At 43.5% G+C, this 22,632-nt stretch overlaps 1 protein-coding gene across 3 annotated transcripts in view; it reads left to right on the forward strand.

The window, feature by feature from the left end:
• Nucleotides 1–22,632, forward strand: part of CTNNA2 (catenin alpha 2) — a 540,562-nt gene that overhangs the window by 459,313 nt on the left and 58,617 nt on the right. For all 3 annotated transcript variants that reach the window (XM_035103044.2, XM_035103046.2, XM_035103047.2), the window contains one exon: nucleotides 1,202–1,402. In XM_035103044.2, coding sequence (XP_034958935.1) covers nucleotides 1,202–1,402 — 201 coding nt within the window. The remainder of the gene's footprint in view (nucleotides 1–1,201; nucleotides 1,403–22,632) is intronic.

Raw genomic sequence — 22,632 nt, forward strand, 5'->3', positions numbered from 1 at the left:
GCATTCCACAGATGGGGAGCCACTGCAGAGAAGCTCCGGTTCTCGTGTTGCCACCCTCCGGACCTCTCAAGGAGGAGGAGGCGCATAAAGAAGGGACTCAGAGGATGATCTCAGGGACTGGGTAGGTTCATATGGAAAGAGGCTGTCCTTGAGGTACTGCGGTCCTGAGCAGCACTATCTACTGGGGTTATGCAGACCTCATACCTTGTCCTTGGTAAATAAATCTTAAGAGTTGAATAAAATGTCTCAAGTAAATAAGGCATGCAGTTGGCTAGCCTGCTTAGTTTCAACTCTCAACCAAAGTGACTCCTACATGCCTGACACTACCTTGACTCTCATTGATCAATGAAAAAGGCAGGGAATGAATGAACGAATGAAACCTGCCCTCTCCCTCCTCTCTGCTGAATCTTCCTTTCCTCTATTGTCTTGGTTGCTGCTGACATTTATATTGTATGCTCTTTGGGGGCAGGGATCTGGCAACATTATTATTGTTGCTGCTGTTAATATTCTTATTTGTGTCCTACAAGTTTGCCATTCTTTGCCAACAATGGAGAGGGAAAAACACCCTGAAATTTTATGAAAGCTCAAAATATCCAGTTGAGTATTCAAACTGAACAAGCTTATGCAAAATAAGTAAATTGAAATGCATAATTTCCCCTGAGAACAGGATTTGGTTTTCTTTAAGGAGGATTTGCAGGGGGTTTTTCCCCTCTCCCGTTCATCTCTCCTGGTATGAACAGTGCTGATTATAATAATGAAGTCTAGGCCAGTGCTTAGGGAGGGAGTCATGGTGACCAGCACTGCTAGTGTGACTCCTAGCAGATCTCCTTTACACTAGCTGTGAACCAGTGGATTAAGGCATCTGCCTTGTGGAGAGATCCACATTTGTCTCATATGACAGAAGTCTGTCATATCCCGTTCCGTTATTTTAATTTTGGCTCTGCTAGCCCAACTCCAAACTTCTTGGTGAAATATTGAGCTGTAGGCTACCTGGACTTTAATCTTGTTCACCCAAGGATTCACTGAGGGGCACTGGGCCTGTCTCAGTCATCTCATTCCATCCCCACCTACCCTAGATGCGTCCGTAAATTAGGATTTTGTTTGTGATCCGTCTCGCAGCCTTGCTGAAAGGACAGATCATACCGTTCTTTGAAAGGAGCCACACAGCAAACATTTGTCTTGTGTGTCTGTTTGCATGCAGAAAACCACATTCTGGAGGATGTCAACAAATGTGTGATTGCACTGCAAGAGGGAGATGTTGACACGCTGGACAGGACCGCAGGGGCAATCCGAGGCCGTGCAGCCAGGGTCATCCATATCATTAACGCCGAGATGGAAAACTATGAAGCTGGGGTTTACACGGAGAAGGTGCTAGAAGCGACAAAGTTGCTTTCCGAAACAGGTGAGTGCGGACAGCAAATGGTGTGCATTACATCTCTTTTCTTTTTCTTTCCGTTTAAGGTCAATCAACAATCAGTCCTGTGACCTGTGGCGAAGCTTGCATCGCGCTGCTTCCGACCCAGTCACCACCACTACATGTTGAAGCAAGTTTGATAGCTCCAAACCATGGGCAATCGGGCCTGGTGCCAGTGTTCAACCAAGTTGGGCACTCGCCATGAGCCCAGGCGCTCAGAAAGGCCCATTACCAGCCAAACCTGTCTGTGCCAAGTTTCCTCAACAGGCCCCAGATGGCCATTGGGGCAGTGGGTGGGTGCTGCTGCTGCTGCTTTTGAAGGGAAGGCAAGCTCAGCACCCATCGCCTTAATTTACCCAGAATGCAATGCCTCAGGGGCCTTTAGAATTATGAAGATTATAAAATTGTAGAGTTTATAGGCCAGGACAATACATTTTGGGTAAATTAAGCTGGTGAGCAGTCACTGTTGATGGAAGCCCATCTTACAAGGGCGTACCCACCATGCGGCAAGTTAGGGCAGCTGCCCTACTCTAGAAGCAGGGCTGGTGGGCAGAGGCGGAGCACAGCCCGGCGGAGCGCGAGTTCGCCATTCCCGCCGCACCGCGCCGCACCCTCCCTCCAGCTCCCCGTCGCGCCCTCTGGCAAGGCCAAGCGCGGCGGGGAACCAGAGAGCGCGGCGCGGCGGGCGGGAACGCTGAACTCGCGCTCCGCTGGGCTGGGCTCCGCCTCCGCCCACCAGCCCTGCTTCTAGGGAGGGGCACAGCCCGGCGGAGCGCGAGTTCAGCGTTCCCGCCCACTTTGTGGCCCCCCCCTTCCGTGCCTTGGCCCCTCCCCTTGCCCCCCCCTAGTTTTGATCCTGGGTACGCCCATGCCATCTTAGCTCGTATTAAAAAGCTTCACTCCCTGTCTACCTTGAAGATGTTTCTCCGTGGACCCTCTAGGGAGCACAGTGAGTGGTATTGCTGTCATTGCTGTGGAGGCAGCAGTAGAAAAAAGGAATTGTGTGGGGTAGGATTGTGTATTGTGGGGCTGGGCCCCATCAGCATCAATAAGCCCCCAGCAGTCTGTTACTGATCCTGTGTGCTATGTTCTCCATGGTTTTGGTATCTTTTTATGGAAACAGTTTGGGAAAGGTTAATACAACCCTTACTGATGAAGCCGTACCTTTCTTCCTTGAATGCAGCCTTAAAGCATCCTCTTCCTGGAGATTTCATGTTTCTCTCAGAGCAGAACGTGTGAAATCAATATTTAGTGGATTCTTAGTTGAGTTGTGAGTTGCTGCTCTCAGAAAACTAGAGTTTCACACACCTCATACATTTAGAGCAGGCACGTCCAACAGGTAGATCGTGATTTACCAGTAGATCACTGGACGTCTGTGGTAGATCACTGGCTCCCCCCAAAGAAGCTCAACTAGTTTGGCTCCCCTAAAAGAAGCTCATCGTTTTTGCCCTGCACCCCTAAAATGTGGCTTTCCCCCTCCCTAAAAAAGTTCAACAACTTTGACCTGAACCCCTAGAAAGGAGGTAGATCACTGCCAGTTTTTAACTTTGTGAGTAAATCGCAGTCTCTTGGGAGTTGGCCACCCCTGTTTTAGAGCATATGTCCCCACTGGCGGACGAAGAGGGGGGCGGGGAAGCGCACCACCCCGTCACCACGATCCCAGTGGGGTGCCTTCAAGGCTCCCCCCCCCCGTGCTGGGCACTCCCCCCACAGGCGGAAGCCACACACCCAGGGCACGCTGCACGCCCTCAGGATGTGGGCCAGCCATGCCCCCGCCTGCTCTCCGCCACTGTATGCCCCCCCAACCCTCCTTCAGAGAACTGTAGTTTATCTCCCACAGAGCAACAGTACCAAGTACCCTTAACAAACTATGGCTCCCCTGCTTCTCTGAGGGAAGCCATGTGTTTTATAAATATAGTTGAAAACCACTGCTGTAAGATATCCTGGTTGCACCTCTTTAATTGGGGAGCAGAGAACTATCCAACATGTAGGCTCCAACTCCCAGCTCCCCCGACCAGTGCCAGATTTACATAGAAGCTAAACAAGCTATAGCTTAGGGCACCACTCTCTTGGGGGCTATCCAAAAAAAAAAAAAAACTAAAGGAAAAAAACTGGATGTACATTTCCAAAATATAAGATAAAAAATAAAATAAAACCTACATACAGCAACAGTGTTTTGTGATGTGTAGGCTTCTATAATGTAAGTCATGGGCCCCACCTGGTAGCCTGTTTCCTAAAATATCACTCAGTTCTATATATAGGGTGCCTACATTCTGTATGGACTAGCTGTAACAATTACATTTATAAAATACATATTTTGTTATATGAAAATGGCTTTAGATACCTATTAGGTCCTTAAATTACCATATAGCATATATTCAACACAAAAAAACAGTGACAATTTGTTGACGACAAAGGACAGCTGGACGTATAAAGGGCCTCATTACCTTCAGTAGCTTAGGGCCTCATCAAAACTAAATCCGCCCCTGCCCCTGACCATTGACCATGCTGGCTGGTATTGATGGGAGTTGTAGTCCAATAGCATCAGGAGGGCTTCATATTGTCCAGCTGTAACCCGGGGCATCAATATCTCTCTCATTCATGTCAGGGGAAGGAGGAGTCCCATAAGGACACAGAGGTGTGGGCATGGAGTCTCCTTTTCCTTTGGAGGGAGCAAGGAAGGAATCTTGCTTTTGCAGATGATCTGCATATGCACCAGGATGTTCATAAAGCTGTGGATTAGAGCCTTTTAATTGCCTGTTAATAGCCAGTTAGCCCAGACAATGAAACCACCTAGAGGTGTGGATTGGTTTTTATTTATTTATTATTTATTATTATTATTATTATTATTATTATTATTATTATTATTTAATAAAACACATCACACAAACTGATGCAATGTGCAGCAGATGTGGGTCTAAAGTTCCCCAATGCAAATCCATCACCAGCTAAGTATTCTCTCCATTTCCATTAGACCCTTCATTAATAAAAGGTGAGTGTTTGCTTTAAACAAAAAAAAAAATCCTTTTGTATTCTGGCATGCTCAGTTTTCAGTATATATAAAAAAGACACCTATAATTGCTAAAATTTCAGGTCCAGCATTATGCAAAATTTTGCCTATTTGCTTTTCATAAAACTAATTCACAATGATAAAAACACAATAAAGCAAATCTGCAGCAGACACATTAAATGGTTCCATGGCATATTTAATGTGCTCTTTAATAAAGCGTGAATTATAATAAAGTACTAACAGCCCTGTAGTAAATGCGTATTTGGCCAAGCCCTCCTTTCAGGGTTTTTATGCAAAAAGAAAAAGGAAAAAGTTTAAAAGATCTAATTGCTGTGCTGTGCTGACAGAGAGTGCCTAATTGCAGATGCCTGTTTTTTTTCCCCAAAAAAAGTGCACGCTGTATTACATTGTTCATTTGCAAGACGACACAAGAGGGCTCTTTCCAGTATAGTTTGAGAACTTCTTTTCATACAATTGCATCAAGATCCCTTTGGCATGATAATTTTCCCTGTGTGCGGAAGTGACTGTGCACAGAATGAATCCTGATGGAGCCACATACATGGTTGTTATCGGTGATGTTCTCGTTGAGTTGTAGTGTAGGTGAGATGAGGGAAGAGGCCAAAGGAGCGGAAGCTTCCTATAACTTTGGCCAAATCTGCATACTCTAGATTCTGAGAATGATTTTAGCAGTTCTACGGTTTAAACTGGAATTTGGGAGCAGGGAACACAAAGCAGAGGAACCATAAAGAGGGGAATTCTCTCATTCCCAGTACAGAGGAGAGCAGTAGCACAGTGACAGAGAATCCACATTGAATGTAGACAGTCCCAGAGTCAATCCCTTGCATCTCCATGTAGGACAGGCCATTCTACAATGCTGGAGACCTGCTGCAAGTCAGTGTAGCCAATACTGAGCTTGATGGAGCAATGGTTTGACCCAGTGGAAGGCAGATTCCTATGCTGCATACTAAATCAGTTGAAGTGAGTCTAAGTATATATTGATATTTGTATCTATATCGTCTATATCTATATCATCTAAATCCATACCTATATCTATTTCGGCACCTCCTGTATTGAGAAGTTTTTTACATTTGACTTTTTATGATGTTTTTATATTTTGTTGGGAACTGCCCAGAGTGGCTGGGGAAACCCATGCAGATGGCTGGGGTATAAATAATAACATTTATTATTGTTATTGTTATTATTTTCCCCCTGTTTCCCCCAATATCATGCTCACTACAGCTGTGTCTGAGCCTTTCTCACTTTGTAACCGCTCTATTTGTTCCATAACTACTTTCTTCTCTGGTCTAGTTCTCATGAACAGCATGTTAGGAGACAAACATGGCCATTGGTGCACTCTGTTAGGTGGGAGGCCCTGTGCTGGATTTCATTCTTAATTGTCTTCCTGTGGAGGAGCACTCAACTGTGTGAATCCCCACTTGCAACCTGAAGTGGTACAGTGGAAGCAAATTCACTTCCTCATCCCCTGTCCGTGAGGACGATCCCAGGTCTCTCTCACTGCACCACTGTCTCCCAGTACCCACTTCTTATTCACGCTGTGTGATTCATTTCCTTTATTTGTCAGCCTCCCCTCCCCGGTCTCTGTACTCCATTACTGAACATTATGAGCAATTGACTATTCATTTGCTACAGTCTTCCATTATGGAACTCCTAAGAACATTAGAAGAGCCTGCTGGATCAGGCCAATGGCCCATCATGTCCCACATCCTATTCTCACAGTGGCCGGCCAGGTGCTTGAGTCGAGAACCTGTGGGCAAGATTCGAGCACAAGGGTACTCTCCCCTCCTGTAGTTTCCAGCAACTGGTATTCAGAAGCTTCCCTGCCTCCAACCATGGAGGCAGAACTTGGCCATTGTGGCTAGTAGCCAGCGATAGCCCTCACAGCAGAGTGTATGGGGTTCCCAGGCAGTGCCCCATCCAGGCATTGACAGGATCCCAGAGCTGCTTAGTTTCAGCAAGGTTGGCGCATCCGTCTTCAAACCACATCTTTGAGACCACACCAGTGAAGGACCCTGAGAGGTAAGAGGGTCATCCAGTATGGCTGATTGGAAGGCTGGCTGCAAGGAGCTGGAAAACCAGGCAGGTATATTACTCTGCCTAATGGTAGGGCCAGCTGTCTTCTCCACCCCAGTGGCTCCTTGGCAAGCAAGCTATCCCTGTCAACTTCCCGGCTTTAATGTGTAGTAAGACATGTCCATAGTTAAATAACTCTGATATAACTCTAGCTTTCTATGAAGGAAATTTACCATAAATCAAATCACATTTCTGTAATTTGTGCATTCTTATCGCTAATATTCACTTTGCCCCTGGTAAACCAATGACTCTGATGCTGGGGAAATGCAAATGGGTATGTAAATAAGTAAGTTGTTGCTGTTGCACAAGGCCAGATTCTGCCCTTGATGCTTAAACATCCTATTGTATTAGACCCGCATGTGGGTGAGACCGTTTTGTACTCCATTTGCTTCCCCACTTTTTCTTTAATTGAACATTTATTCATTTTCAAATGAGGAGCTTTGGAAGATTTAGAGGGGAACTAATTTGAATGATAATAGAAAAGGGGAAACTGGGTGCAGCCCCCTCTCATAATTATTATTTACACTTTCACAGATCTGTCCAAGGAAAGCATCTGGATATTGAGCTGGAAAAATCCACACAGCTTTGAAAAGTGCTATTTTTCCCCAGCTCTTTTGCTGGGGTTAGGCTAGGGTGTATTTTCTTCTCCTTCTCATTTGTGGAGGCATCCATGCTAAGGATATATATGGAGGAAAATAAATTCCTACCGGAGGGCAGGATAGCCTGAGTTCAAAGAACTCCAGATTTAACTAAAACCCTGAAATGAGAGCTGGGCTACATGCTACATTGATCACATCAAACGCTGCTACAAGTAAGCAGGCTGTCATTTCAAAAAGAGGAGATTGACAGCCAGGAAACTGATGGTCCCCTTTCCCTGCCCAGGGTTTATCTCGGCTTATCCCAGCTCTCCTTTAGCGACTAATTTCCCCTGCTCCTCAATGACCCCACCCCATCTCGGGACACTTAGCAGCTAAAGGAGAGATGAGATCATTGAAGGTAACAGAATGGGCAAGAAGCCAAACATTTCTGTGATCCCTGTCGTTCTGGTATTGTCAGAATTTCCAGTAGCCTGAGTCTGGCTTACTCACTGTTGTTGTTGTTGTTGTTTAGTCGTTTAGTCGTGTCCGACTCTTCGTGACCCCATGGACCATAGCACGCCAGGCACTCCTGTCTTGCACTGCCTCCCGCAGTTTGGTCAAACTCATGTTCGTAGCTTCGAGAACACTGTCCAACCATCTTGTCCTCTGACGTCCCCTTCTCCTAGTGCCCTCAATCTTTCCCAACATCAGGGTCTTTTCCAAGGATTCTTCTCTTCTCATGAGGTGGCCAAAGTATTGGAGCCTCAGCTTCACGATCTGTCCTTCCAGGGAGCACTCAGGGCTGATTTCCTTAAGAATGGATAGGTTTGATCTTCTTGCAGTCCATGGGACTCTCAAGAGTCTCCTCCAGCACCATAATTCAAAAGCATCAATTCTTCGGCGATCAGCCTTCTTTATGGTCCAGCTCTCACTTCCATACATCACTACTGGGAAAACCATAGCTTTAACTATACGGACCTTTGTCGGCAAGGTGATGTCTCTGCTTTTTAAGATGCTGTCTAGGTTTGTCATTGCTTTTCTCCCAAGAAGCAGGCGTCTTTTAATTTCGTGACTGCTGTCACCATCTGCAGTGATGGTGGCTTACTCACTACCATCATTTTATTATTTTTACCCTGCCCATCTGACTGGGTTGCCCCAGCCACTCTGGGGGGCTTCCAACATATACAAAAACAACTCCTGAACTGCCTGTCCTGATTCGAATGGAATGGAGAGGCCGACCTAGGTGTCATCAGCATGCAGATGACACCTCACGACAAACCCTGATGACCTCTCCCCACAATTTCATATAGTTGTTGAAGAGCCTGGGGAACAAGAATGATCCTGCAGCACACCACACATCAGTTCCCACAGTTTCGAGTAGAAGTCCCCCATTGCTACCTTCTGGAAACAGAAATAAACAGTAAATTGCAATAACTTGGCCCGAGTTCTTGCAATTTACTGTTTATTTCTGACCTTCTGGAAACAACCATGTAGGTAGAAGCAGAACCAGGGCATGGCAATGCCTCCTTTTCTTACCCTCTGTGTCACTCGAGAATACCATGGTCAGTGATGCTGAATGCCACAGAGATGTCAAGGAGACTCAACGGCGCTGCAGTCCCTTCATCCGCCTCCTAACAAAAGTCATCAACCAGGGCATCTAAGGATCTGAAACTGGATTGAAATAGCACCAGGAGAGTTCTTATCTGAATTCACAAAGATCAATTTCCCTAATCAATCTGTCTCATGAGACCAGGGCCCTGCGGGATCTGATTTCTTTCCGCAGGGCCTGTAAAACAGAGTTGTTCCGCCTGGCCTTAGGCTTGGAATCAACTTGATCCCCTCCCCCTCTTTCCTTTTTACCTTCTGTGATGGAACCCCTATTTGGGGACTTCCCTGGCTTTTTCTGGCCCACGTAGGACCAGTCTGGATAGTTGGCCTTGGTGAAGATTTGACGTTTTCTCACCCCAAACAGCTTTGATCTGAGCTTCCACAGAAATGAGGCTGCATTTTAAGTTGTATTTTAATCCTGTTTTTAACTTGTATTTTAATCAATTGTTTTTATACCTGGTGTTAGCCACCCTGAGCCCGGTCTTGGCCGGGGAGGGCGGGGTATAAATAAATTTATTATTATTATTATTAATCAAGAGGGACATATCAAGGAAAAGCCAGGGGTACTCAAGACGTTCCAAGCAAGTGGAAAAACGGGAAGCATGACTGACTTATGCTCAAGATTACAGCAGCAGGGTAGGGCCACAGGAATATGTTCTCGGCAGCAGGAAAAGTAAAGTTGGGGCTTCACAGGAACACTAGTAGTAGCAATGGATTGACTCTGCTAGAGCATCTGCCCCCCTGCAGCCTCTCCACTGCCTTGTTCTTCTTCCTCCTTGTAAATGACAATGTCTCTGCCGCTGAGAGGCTATTCCTGCAGCTCCTGCTTACCAGGAGAGCCATTCCTGACCATATCAGCCAAAATTTCAAAAATGATTAAAATTTATATATCAACATTTGTCAAAAGACCACAGGGCAGTTAAAGTAGCATAACTACATACAGTAACATGAGATCAATTCAATGCAAACAATTGATGCGGTTATACACAGCATAATACCTCCTTCTGAATAATAAAGGAGGGGGGAGCCAAAAGGGTGTCTCTCTTCTCGCCTCTCTGCTTGCTTGAAATATCTGAAGCACCTCTGGGGTTCCCTTTATGGGGCAGGGGGAGTGCCATGCTATAGCTCCCCTCAAGGCCTCACCCCTTCTGATGAAGAGAGAGAAAGGGTTGTATGACTGCTAGGCAGAAAAGAGGTTGCATAGGAATGGAACTGCAAGATGAAAAGGATGCAAATGTGTAACTGAATACTATTTAGGAGGCTTTTTTGTTTTTAAGATTAGGAAAACATCACTAAGGTGGGGAGATGTAGTCGGAGGAAGAAAGCAGAGGTAAATAGAATCAAGACAGTTAAAACACATGCCTCTTGAAAAGTGCATTTTTCCCTCATTTTCAAAATTTGTGGGTTCCCTCCCTCCCCATAATGTGTTTATATCCTTTCTGTGTTTAGTGCAATATTTGGGATTTCTCCCTCTCTGATCCCTGCCCTATAACATAATGGAAGCCACTGCTTGCATTCTTGGACTGTCTATAGCCTCAGCTGATCCCATCCCTGTTCCCCGGTGTCTCTGGCATCCACATTTGTGACTGCTCAAATGCTGCAAATAAAATTTCCTTAAAGTGCTCTTGTCTCATTACAGTCCCCCTTTAAAAAAATAATGCACGGCACTTGATTACCGCTTTATGCCAGCCATGAAACCGCAAAGATGCATAAACTCAAATATTTGTGCATTTCAGTGAGACTAAATTGCATCCTCTTAATGAGACAGAATAGAACTCTTAAGACATTCTGACATCTCTTGAATTTCCCCTCCTGTAATTATACACAATGCCAGTTTTCTTTCAACCCCAGCTTAAATGATTTGAATTGCAGGCTACATGTTAGGTGGACCTGGCTTTGTACTCTTAAATTTCCATTTATTCCAATGCATGCCACTCATATTAATAGTGAATGGTTCCGCCTGTCAATTTTTGTCATGGTCTGCTGGGCAATAAAGCAGCTAATTTGCTACTGTGTTCCCCCTTTCCCGAAAGTCAGCCTCTTCTATTTAACACACAGCAACGTGTAGCATCACTGTTATAATTTCTATAGCTGTAAAACAGAGTTGATATATCTTTGGACTTTACAAATCCTAAATGTGCTTCTCTAGCCAACATTCAGAGAGGCTCGTGAAACTAGGGCCCAATGTCTTTATGCTACTGCTGTAGCGGAAGAGGAAGGGAAAGCTGGGGGAAATTAGCCTCATAAGAGATAGCAATGAAGGTTGGGATGAACCAGGCAACGTCTTCAACTTCCTGTGAGTATGACTCAGCTGAGAGGGAAAATCCAAGTAATGATTCAAACCCCTTAAACTTTCCTTTCTTGTTGGGGCTAACTGTGGGATGGAGTCTTACGGATTCTGATCCAGCTGAGTCAGGCTACAAATATGATCAGGATAATGGATAGCTGGGCTCCAAGATCTCAACTGATTGGATGTGGCATAATCAAAAGGGATGGAAAGACCTTCAAAAAATCATCTGTGCAAATTGTCAATGCCTACCCCATCAGTTTTGCAACACATTTAACATACGCTAACAAACAAATGAAACATTTTTTTTTTGAGATGTAGCTGCAAAAAAGGGCTCATGCTGTTCTAGGCTGCATCAACAGAAGTCTTGTGTCCAGGTCAAGGGAAGTAATAGTCCCACTCTATTCTGCCTCAGTCAGACCCCACCTGGAATACCATGTCCATTTCTGGGCCCCACAATTTGAGAAGGATGTTGACAAGCTGGATTGTGTGCAGAGGAGAGCGACCAAGAAGATCAAGGGTCTGGCAACCAAGCCTGATGAGGAACGGTTGAGGGAAGTAAAGAGAAGCTGCAGCAGAGAGATCACACAGGGCTCTGCAAGCTCTTGCGAGAGATCTCTGTAACACTTGTGTTCCCACTTCTCCTCGCTTCTCCAGTATTGGCAGGGGTAGCAGACAGGCAAATTAGTGGGATCTGCCACCTTAGGATCCCAGCAGGATCCTACTGCCAGAGGCAAGTGCCTCAGTTGGCTTAGTGCTAAGGCTGGCTCTGCTTATCTTATTTTTCATATGTGATTTATTAATTTGATGAATTCCAGCCTAAAAAAAAATCACCCAGCCTAGCAACCTCCTACGTCATTTAATGCCTCATTGTGGAAGACCATTATGTTAGTGAATGTAGTTATTCAATAGGCCCCTAGTGCAATCCAAAGACACACGTAGCTGAGAGACTTAATTCCGTGCAAGGTGGAATGACAATGGCAAAATCCCCATTCAAAATGGTGTTGATTATCTTAAGAGAGGGATAAATCAGCATGCATTCTGAAAGGTTAAATCATGCTTCTCTTAACAGCCAGAACTGTTGTAATGAAAGTGTGCTTTGGAAAGGAAAAGGGGGGAAAATAACAGTACAATGCCATACAAAGTAGGGATGTGTGGGCATAATTGAATATGTTTCAAAAGATTTTCCACATAGTCTGTCACGAGTTTATTTTTGGAAAACCTCTGATGAAAGGTAAAATATATAAATACAAAAACACCTTTGATGGATTAAGTCCTGGTTAAAGAGATAGGGAACCAAATATAAATCAAGCAGGAGAGGATTTATCCTGCAAGAGCCTAGAGATTGGTCATACGGCTAGCATTGTGTGCTGCAATTAATTAACAGGCACAGAGCAAAGAAGACAAATTCATCAAAAGACAATACATCCCAGGATACAATTAACAGAAATGGCTTTTGGAATGGTTGCAATACAAGGTCAAAGAGCAGTTACTAGCCTACCCTGTTTTAATAGCAGTGCTTTGTATCAGGTTTGTCTCATACGCCAGCTTCAGTCATATCCGGATAATCACCAGTTGAACAATATGTTGTTGTTGTTGTTGTTGTTGTTGTTGTTGTTGTTGTTAATTTTTATTGGTTTTACATATAATCACATTACGTAACATCATATCCTCTTATTTCATCTCTTTGGCTCAACTGAGCCTAACGGCTTCCCTCCCTACTGTTTTATGGTTTACAAAATTAAACTTTGCATCTTTACATTTCACTTCGTTTCCTATCCTTGTTAGATCACTACCTAAAATATTATATTACTCAACCTGAATAGGTAGCAATTTCTTCTTACAAATCTTCTGATAAGCCTGCTAATGATGTTAATTGCTTGCAGTCTTTCAAAAATAATAAAAATTTGTTCCAGTCCTTTTGGAATGCTTGGTCTTGCTGGTTCTGGATTCTTCCCATCAGTTTCGCCAGTTCTGCAAAGTCCATCAGCTTCACCTGCCACTCCTCTTTTGTTGGTAACTCCTGTTGTTTCCATATTTGGGCTAACAAAATTCTTGCCGCAGTTGCTGCATATAAGAACACAATTTTTTAGCTTGTCTCGGTATCTCTCTACTCACTATCCCCAATAAAAAAAGCTTCTGGTTTTTTTAACAAAAGTGTTTTTAAACATTTTCTTTAGCTCATTATATATCATTTCCCAGAAAGCTTTCCTCAGCATGGGTCCTTTGTTTCTTTGTTAACTGCATATTGTATGACATCTAACTCATCATAAATTATCTATAATCTTTGTAGCATATGACATTGCAGAAGTTAACCAAAGCATGTCAAAAATTTCGTATGGGAACAGTGTTCTTTTAAATATAATATGTATATATCCCATTCTTTGTTAAACTTTTGATTTGTCTGGTTCCTAATTTTTCCTGTCATCTTTGCCAATTCTACAAGGTCAAATCATTCCGCCTGCCATTCCATTTTAGTTGGTATTTTATCTCCCTTCCACCATTTGGCTATCAGCATTCTCGCGGCAGTTGGCCAATGTAGTCCATGCAGTGCTAACCTTGAGACCAATTCATGCAATGCACTTTATTTGGCCCTGTTTTTGAGCCTGGTCCAAAAATGCCAACTGTTTCAGGATGCAGGGGCTAGACTGCTGATGGGAACAGACAGAAAACAGCATTTGACACCATTGCCTTCACTGGCCGCCCATGTACTAGGTTCAGGATTCTTGGGTCCAGCATTCCTTAAGGGTAGCCTGATCCCTTGTATCCCAGATCAAGCATCATGAGTTGTCTCATGTTTCCGAGGCCCAAATCCCTCCAATTAGAAGTTGTGCATTTTTTTTTGTCTCTGGCCCCATCCTGTGGAACCCTCTTCCAGGAGAGATTCAGTAGTCATTCTCACTTTTGACTTTTACGCATCTCTTGAAGACCCTTCTATTTCAGCAGGCCTTACCCCCTGCTTATTTTTGATTAGCCATTCATCTTTTAAGTTTATCTGCATTTTTGGACTATATAATAGGATTTTAAGATTGCTGACATGCTGGAGTTGGCTTATCACTACGTAAGGAAACACTGCATGAATTTACAACTTAAATCATAATATTTATTTATAGTGATTTATTTATCAGAATATTTAGAAAGCACCAGTTCATCTCTCTCTCTCACTCTCTCTCTTGTATAATAAAATCATTAAAACACCATAAAATACAAATGACCCACATCAAATCACATTATTTCTCTAAAAAAGAGAGAGAGATGTTTTCAGCAGGCGACGTATCAGTATTTGTAGATGCCTGTCTGATTTCAGTAGGAATAGTGTTCCATATTACTGGTGCCACCATACTAAAAGCTTTGGTGCATTCTTTTATTTATAAGAATATGTATAAATAATATAGTTAAAGAATGAACAGTTGTTCAGCTCAAAATAAAGCACATAAAACAGAGATGGGAGTGGGCAGATGTAATGAGGGAGAGGAAAAGGGCACAGGAAAGTTAGATCTCTCGGGCTCATTCTTGCAGGATCAGGCCAGATGTACATTTTGCAGAGTAAGGATTAAGAGTGAAGAGCCAGTGACAAAGTGCCAGCAGGAAAAAGACTCTGTTAAGGCTTATGCTCCAGTGCAAGAGCTGTCAGGTCTGACAAGCTGTATCTAGTGCAAGGCGAAAACTTGGTATGTGGCCAAAGTACTGGCACAATACATGAACCACATCAGATCTGGAGGCTGGGACTGTCTTACAAGGTGTTTCTGTTGACAAATCACTCCGTCTCTGCCCTTGTCCCTAGACAGTGGTACCTTGGTTCTCAAACGCCTTGGTACTTAAACAACTTGAAACCCCAACACTGCAAACCCAGAAGTAAGTGTTCCGGTTTGCGAACTTTTTCGGAAGCCGAACGTGCTCCTTTTTGAGTGTTATGCTTCCGATTTGAGTGCCACACTTCCGTTTTGAGTGCCACACATCCGTTTTGAGTGTTACACTGAGGTTTGTCTGGTTTTGCTACTTATTTAGCATTTTTGGTTTTGCGACTCTCTCTTTTTGTTTTTGTGACTGTGGAAGAACCCGGTTCAGCTATTGATTGATTGATTGATTGTGTGACTGCAGTACATTGTTTATTGCTTTCATTTTATGGATCAGGGGTCTTGTTAGATAGTAGAATTCATGTTAAATTGCTGTTTTGGAGGTTGTTTTTAAAAGTCTGGAACAGATTAATCAATTTTTGCATTCCTTTCTATGGGAAAGCACACCTTGGCTTTGGAATGCTTTGGCTTTGAAACAGACTTCCGGAATGGATTAAGTTTGAAAACCAAGGTACCTCTGTACAGTATAACACAGGGATGGGGAATGTCAGGCTTCTGGGTCAAATGTGGCCCTCCAGGCGTCTCTATTTGGCCCTGGCACTCTCCCCATACCATACCCCCTCCCTAGCTACACATCTTCTCTCCAGGCCACACCCATTGTTGGCTCTGCTTTGCCTCCTCTTTGAGTGCTTGTGCCTGGCTGGAATGTGTCCTTGAACTCTGATAATGCTTCTCGTGATGGAGGATAGAAAAAATATATGCACGAGTGTGCAACTAGCAACAAAGATAACATTCAGGTTTGTTGCTCTGCCCCCATTTGTCTCTGGCCCTACTGAGTCCATGGAGGGTTATCCAGAAAGGAACGTGGCCCTTGTGGAACCTAATAATAATAATACCCCACTCATCTGGCTTGATTTCCCTATCCCTGGTGCTACATTTTTACACCGTTTTGAAAACTCATGCAAATTATTATCAAAATGGGGAGCACCTTTTACATGGCATAATTGTTTTTTGTTAAGTGCACCCTCTTCCCTGTTTCAGCTCAGCCCTAATATGGTTGATAATTCCATAGCTAATAAAATTTAAGCTGGGAACAAAAATTTACCCTGAGATCCCTTATGAGCTTCATTGTGGATCAGGGATTTGAACCTGGACCTCGCAGTGTGAGGCTTAGCAGGAGTTTCCAGCATGGTTTGTGCTTTAGGATGTATTCAGGACTTATTTTGAAGTAAGATTTGATATTTGCAAAGATTGCTTTTTGAAATAATCCTGTGGGCACATATCCTTGGAGGAAATATGAACTTGTAGGCTTGTATGTAAGTTTTCTGGTGATATTCCCATGAGCCGGAGAGTGGAGGAGTAAGGATTGTAAGTGGAGTGGATGGGGAAGAGATTCTGAACAAGGAGAGGTGCAAAAAACTGAGGCTATTTATTCTGGAAAAAGGCGAATAAGAAGAAAACCTGGGAGAGGCACACAGGGGAACAACATGTATGAACATTTGCATATGCCTTTGTTATTGTTCAGATTCTCCCGGAAAACTCTGAAGGTCTAAACTGACTCTTCAAAACAAGGAGCAAACAATGAATTTGTCTCCAGAGGCTTTAGCACTAAGTTTGAAAAGTACACTGAAGGTTGATGACATTCACAACACATCTCTCAATCACTGCCTTTTAAGTGTGTGTGTGTGTGTGTATGTGTGTGTGTGTGTAATTTATATACTACACACACAAAAAAAATCTTTTTACAGAAGCATGCAAACACAGAGAAACAGTTTGCCTTACAGATCGTTGATACTCCGTTTTGAAGGCCAAGCTAGGAAAGTAAAGTTCTTGGATGCCACACAGAAGTATATCAATTGCTAGTTTCCCAGTCTTCTACTAAGGCATTTCCACAGGAGTTCAAGCAGATGATTCAAAATGTACCTGGTTTAGAGTATAATTCTGTTTTTAGGCTAATCCGTGCCCCTGCCCAGATGATGGTGGATTCCAATGCCCATCAGCCCCAGCCAGCTGGATCAGTGTTCAAGGATGATAGGACTTGTATACAGTCCAAAGAAATCTGGAGAGCACTAGGTTATCCATCCCAGTTCTAGGCATTCTTAATCTAAACCCTGAATATTGTCAAACGAATCAAAAGTGCACTCCCGATTCTTCCTTTGCACCCCCAACTTGAATTCAAGTAAGGGATATTTTCCCTTTGCAACCACGATGCAAAGGACAAAATGTTCCTTTGCAGCCATGGCTTGAATTCAATGTGGACTGCAAAGGAAGGATTTGATTAACATTTAAGAATGTTCTCCAACCTTTTCCTTTGAGGCTGGCTCACTTGATGTCAGGTGATTGACAGATGCTATACCCGTCCCCGTCCCCCCATCTCCCGGTAAGCAGCAATGACACAACCTACCAGAGATCAGATGAGCGCCACCGCCCCAGCATGCCCCCCTCTAGTGGCTGCTAACTATCCTCCACAGATTTCTATAATCCTCTTTCAAAGCCACCTAGGATAATGAACAGCACCATATCCTACAGCAGTAAATTCTGCAATTTTCAGTTAATTGCAGTTAATTATGCCTTGTGTGCAGAAGTGTTTTATTTTCTTTATCCTGAATCAATTGAAGGTGAATGTTTCTAGGTGATCCTCAGTTAATTGATGAGAGAGGCAGAAAAATGAAACATAAACATAATATCTGGTCGGAGGATTACAGAAACCATTGGAATTTCTGGCAAAGCACCGCTGCCCAAATCTAACCAGGACGTATCTACGTGAAAAACTGCTGAAATAGCTAACTCTCTCTCATGGGACTGTATTTATAGTGAAAGTTCTTGAACCCCAGAAGGACTTGTATATCAATTTCCAATTGGCAAGCTTTTGAATATTTGTGATATATATGTGGATGTTGAATGCATACTAGATTAATTGCCAGTGCCAAATCGTGTAATACTGTTATGGCACTACTGTTAAAAGCATGCTTTCTTTTAATTATGCCCATAACAATCAGGCTCAAAATGTTGGAAATTAGCCACACAAAGCCTTTTATATCAGATTTAAATGTAATAAAACATGCATGAAATATTTAGAATTCTCTGGCATGGAATTTACCGTCCTCATAGAAGGAGACTTTGCCAAACACTCCAAGCTAAATAAAATGTCATGTTTAATTCTTCATTTTTCCCATTATAATTCAGAAATGAAGGCATTTCCCCACCATAAAATAACTCTGTGGTCTTGATAACCAGTTGGGTCATTTTCAGTTTCAAATAATTACATTTCCATGTGGGCAGTGTTGTGTTGCCAGAGATGATTTTTTTCCTCTTTGGAATGTGCCAGCTTGAGCAGAAAAGAATTCATTCTGAATTGATACAAATTGCTCTGAAATCTGTGTTGCTTGTGTGCTAGTTTCCCTTGAACATGATTTGTGTTGTCTTGGATTTGGGTTTTTCCTATTTATCTTTGGCTATTTCTTTTGATCATATCTATATTATTGCCATTAATAATTATATTTAGTAAATTGCCTCGTGCTGTAAGGAAGCCTCTGGATGATGTACAATGACATAAAAAGCAAAAGCAAACAGTTTAAAAACACAGCAGAATACAAACTCTTCAGAATAAAACTAACCTACAGCAACAAATGGCTTGCCACCTTGGCTGCCTTTGGAGAATGGACAAGTAGAATGATTAACTCAATCATCACAGTCATATAAAATCCATGGTTGAATCTGACTAAGGCCTGCTACAGTCCATAGAAGATTGCAATGGCTCTTCTCTGAGTAGAGCTTAAACCAAATGCAACTCTAAAAAACTCCACTGTGAAGGCTCAAACTCACCCAACTGGTGAAACAGACTAAAATTAGACAGTATTAAAATATCATAAAAGTGTTATAAGAGGGGTTAAAAAGCCTGGCAGAAAAAGGAGGTTTTTCTTTTGGCACCAAAACGCACACACACTGTGATAGGCAAGCCTCTTTTTAGAGACTTCATTCCCTGGCTGGTAGTTAAGAGGGGGCATGATATACATAGCAATACCTGTGCTACGAACATGAGTTTGACCAAACTGCGGGAGGCAGTGCAAGACAGGAGTGCCTGGCGTGCTATGGTCCATGGGGTCATGAAGAGTCGGACACGACTAAACGACTAAACAACAACAACAACAACAAACCTGTATGTATGGAACACTTTCCTCGGGGTTGTATCCCATAATAGTCCCACAAAGAGTGGACCCATTGCAAGGACTGAGTGTTGTTGACTGTTCATTGGTTTCAATGAGTCTTCTCTGTGCTTAGTTGGCTACAACCTCATATCTTTTATGGTCACTTTTAATTTGTGGCGTAAAAAGTTCTAAATTATGTGTATTGTCTGTTTTATACGTTGTGTGCTTAAATGTCAGTTAATCAGTTTATGCATATATATATATATATATCACTGTGATCACCTGGAGAGCCATGCTGACTGCTCCCGAGGTACCATGCATTTCTTTAGCTTTTACACAAACGAAGGCTTGTAGGGTGTTAGCACCAGTGACTCAAGTGTCGGTCATTTTCCCATTTGTTTATTTTTCTTTAAATGAATTGGTAGAACACTCAATCATAAAGCACCCTTCTATATTATCATAAAATCAAATACACAATTTGTTCTGTGTTTTATGGCTTTAATGATTCCATTGTACACGGCCGTTGCATGTTGATGAAACTGCCATTTGTAAATACTCAAAAAAATGAAGGAGGGGAATATATTCAGATTATATTCTTTTTGGAGGGGGCGGGCGGGCGTTTCAAATGCTGGTTTTCACACCCTGTCTTGTTTCAAGTTGTTGCACTGCATAGAACGTCGAAGCATTTAAAGTGCACATTTTCCCAAGCATATTTCCAGGGTGCCGGCAAAGCTCTCACGCTGCATCAAGTAAATAATCCCTTTAAAATATTCAGTGCTTTAGTCTCTTATTGCTGTGCCTTGGGCTGCAATTTCCCTGGTCTTCTGCATATGGCCAAGCTAGAAGGCCATAAAGCACATGGGACCATAAAACATGTGGAACTTGCCCCTCCCCAACAGGTTTCTGCTCTGCTCTTTGATTTCCATGAATCTTCAGTGCTTGGATCAAAGCTGATGTTAGACCAAAAGTGCCTGTTGCGGTCGGTTGCTATGTCTGGAGAACAGAACGTTAATGGGGCCACGAGGGAAGAGAAATGATACGTGGTCTACAGTTACTATACAGTATTAAAATAAAACAAAAATGGAAGGGGGTATTACCCAGAATGTGTACTTACGAGATAGTTAGTTACCTTGCTGTTTAGTGGTTGTACACCAGTCTGATACATGCATTGAAAAACAAAGTAGGGTAAGTCTATAATGGCCCCATCCCACACTGAGAAAGGCACTACCCCACTTTTGGGGGTGTAAACATGTGTGTGTTGGGGGGAGTTCAGGACAATAAGATTGAAAACAGTAGCACAACTCTCGCATTAACCTGGAACGCCAGTTTCATGTATTCCGTGATGTGTTTTCTGCAAAACTCTTGCCAAAGTTTTGTGCCAGTCTGAAGTGAATTGGACAGCGTTGGGTGTTGGGGTGCCCCCGTGGTCCCCGGGTTTGAGGGTTTATTGCCCAGTTTGTGGAGTGCTGCGAAATGTGGGGTTTTCGCTGCAAAACCTTTGCCACAGTTTTGTGCCAGTTTGGATGGAATCAGACAACGTTGGGTTTGGGGGGTCATACCCATGACCCCCACTTTGCTTGTAAATCACTCCATTTGTGGGATACTACAAAACGGTTACACAACTTTGGCACTAGTTTCGAGGAGATCAGACACTGTTGGGTGTTTGGATGTGAACTACAAACCCTGGTTTGAATGATCAATTACTCTGTTTGTGGAGTGCTACAAAATGTGGGGGGTTTGCTACAAAATGATTACAAAACTTTGACACCAGTTTCAAGGGGATTCCAGGTATTGGGGTTTGTAGTTAATGAAGCTCATAGGCCCTATGGATTTAGGCTGTTGAGCAAAAGCATGGCATTTAAACTAGGCAACTGCTGTCCATCCCTTCTGCCTGATTAGCCAGTTTGGCCCCACCTCTCATCCCTCCATCTCTGTGTCACAGTGCAGCAATTTAAAACCAACAAGAAAGAAAATGGGGAGACATCTAAGGAAACAGGTGTGGATGCATAAGGAGCTTACAGATGAGCTGAGATTTAAGGCCGTGTACAAACCGTGGGCAGCGCAGGTGGCGCTTTGAGTTAAACCACAGAGCCTAGGGCTTGCCAGTCAGAAGGTCGGCAGTTCAAATTCCCGCGACGGGGTGAGCTCCCATTGCTTGGTCCCTGCTGCTGCCCACCTAGCAGTTTGAAAGCACGTCAAAGTGCAAGTAGATAAATAGGTACCGCTCCGGTGGGAAGGTAAACGGCATTTCCGTGTGCTGCTCTGGTTCACCAGAAGTGGCTTAGTCATGCTGGCCACATGACCCGGAAGCTGTACGCCAGCTCCCTAGGCTAGTAAAGCGAGATGAGCGCCGCAACCCCAGAGTCATCCGCTACTGGACCCTAATGGCCAGGGGTCCCTTTACCTTTTACAACAGATGGACGAAAGGGGAAATCACAAAGGGGGAGTAGACACAAGTAGCCAACATTCCAGGGGGTTGGACTAGATGACCATTGGGCTTCCTTCCACCCCTACATTTCCATGATTCTATTAAAACTGTACCAGCTGCAGGCAAGTACAGGAATTTGTAAAAGTATGCCGGCCTCTCACCGCCGCTCTTTTAGGTAGCCCTCTTCCAAAATGGCAGGTGTCGACACGCTGAGCACACAGACTAAGAAGGCAGCGCTCGGAAAGATGTGCCCACTGAGCCATTATAAAGTATGTCAGCAGAGAGAGGAAGGCTGGCAAAATTAATTTCATTTTGGATAGATTAAGTCCTGTAGCAGGCTTTACTCCAGTGAGTCATGTTCGGAGCATAACATTTAATGTAAGAGCTGCTCCTGCCAAACTGTGCACAAAGCAAGTGTCTTGAATCATGCAAAGAGCTCAGTAATGTGAAAGGAGGGGGTTCAAAGTTGCTGCCACTTTGTTCTTCCAAGCATAAAGGAACAGCACCCTGCCCCCAAACAACCGTATTGTCTTTTAAAGAATGGAAAGTGTGCTTCGGGGGTATTTTTTCACTCCAAAAAACAATAATTGAATACACATTATCATCACTTCTAAATATGTTAGCACCATAACCTGATCATTAAGATAATGCGACTTTTGAAAAGCATTTATTAAAGAGCATATCAGGGGAGGTGGGAGAGGTTCATTATGTAGGCCGCTCAGCTGCCAGCTCGGCCTGTAAAGTCTTTATACCAGCATCATTCTCATCACGGATTTCGGGATTTTAAAAATCCCCTTTCTATTGCATCCTGCACAACTTAAGTTTCCGGGGGGAAGGGGAGGTGGGCAAAAGAAGTTGGACGAATTAAGAAACAGGAGAATGTAGAGGGAACCTGGGTGCATCTCAGAAAAAGAAGGGCGTGGTTCAGGAGAGTCTCTGTGCAGTCAGTGTAGACAACACTGGACTGCATTGGTCCCCGTCCCCCCACAGAGTATACTAATGCTGGACATCAGCCCTGTGCGCAAACAAGTTCTTGTCCTTACGATCCCCTTTTTCACAGGATTGTTCATCGCTATTAGCATTTCTGTGCAAGTCAGCAGAGAAGTCTTCTAAGATTTGTGTGTGTGTGTTTTCCAGCTATGAAAAAGCCAGAGCAAGGGTATATATTGCTGAAATAAATATTGAATGCGACCATTATGCATATATTCATAAACTATGTATGCACGCCCCAACCATTAATACTGGGAACTGCTCACGGATAACCATTAGCA

Source organism: Zootoca vivipara, chromosome 9 (assembly GCF_963506605.1).
Source record: "Zootoca vivipara chromosome 9, rZooViv1.1, whole genome shotgun sequence".
Taxonomy (NCBI): Eukaryota; Metazoa; Chordata; class Lepidosauria; order Squamata; family Lacertidae; genus Zootoca; species Zootoca vivipara.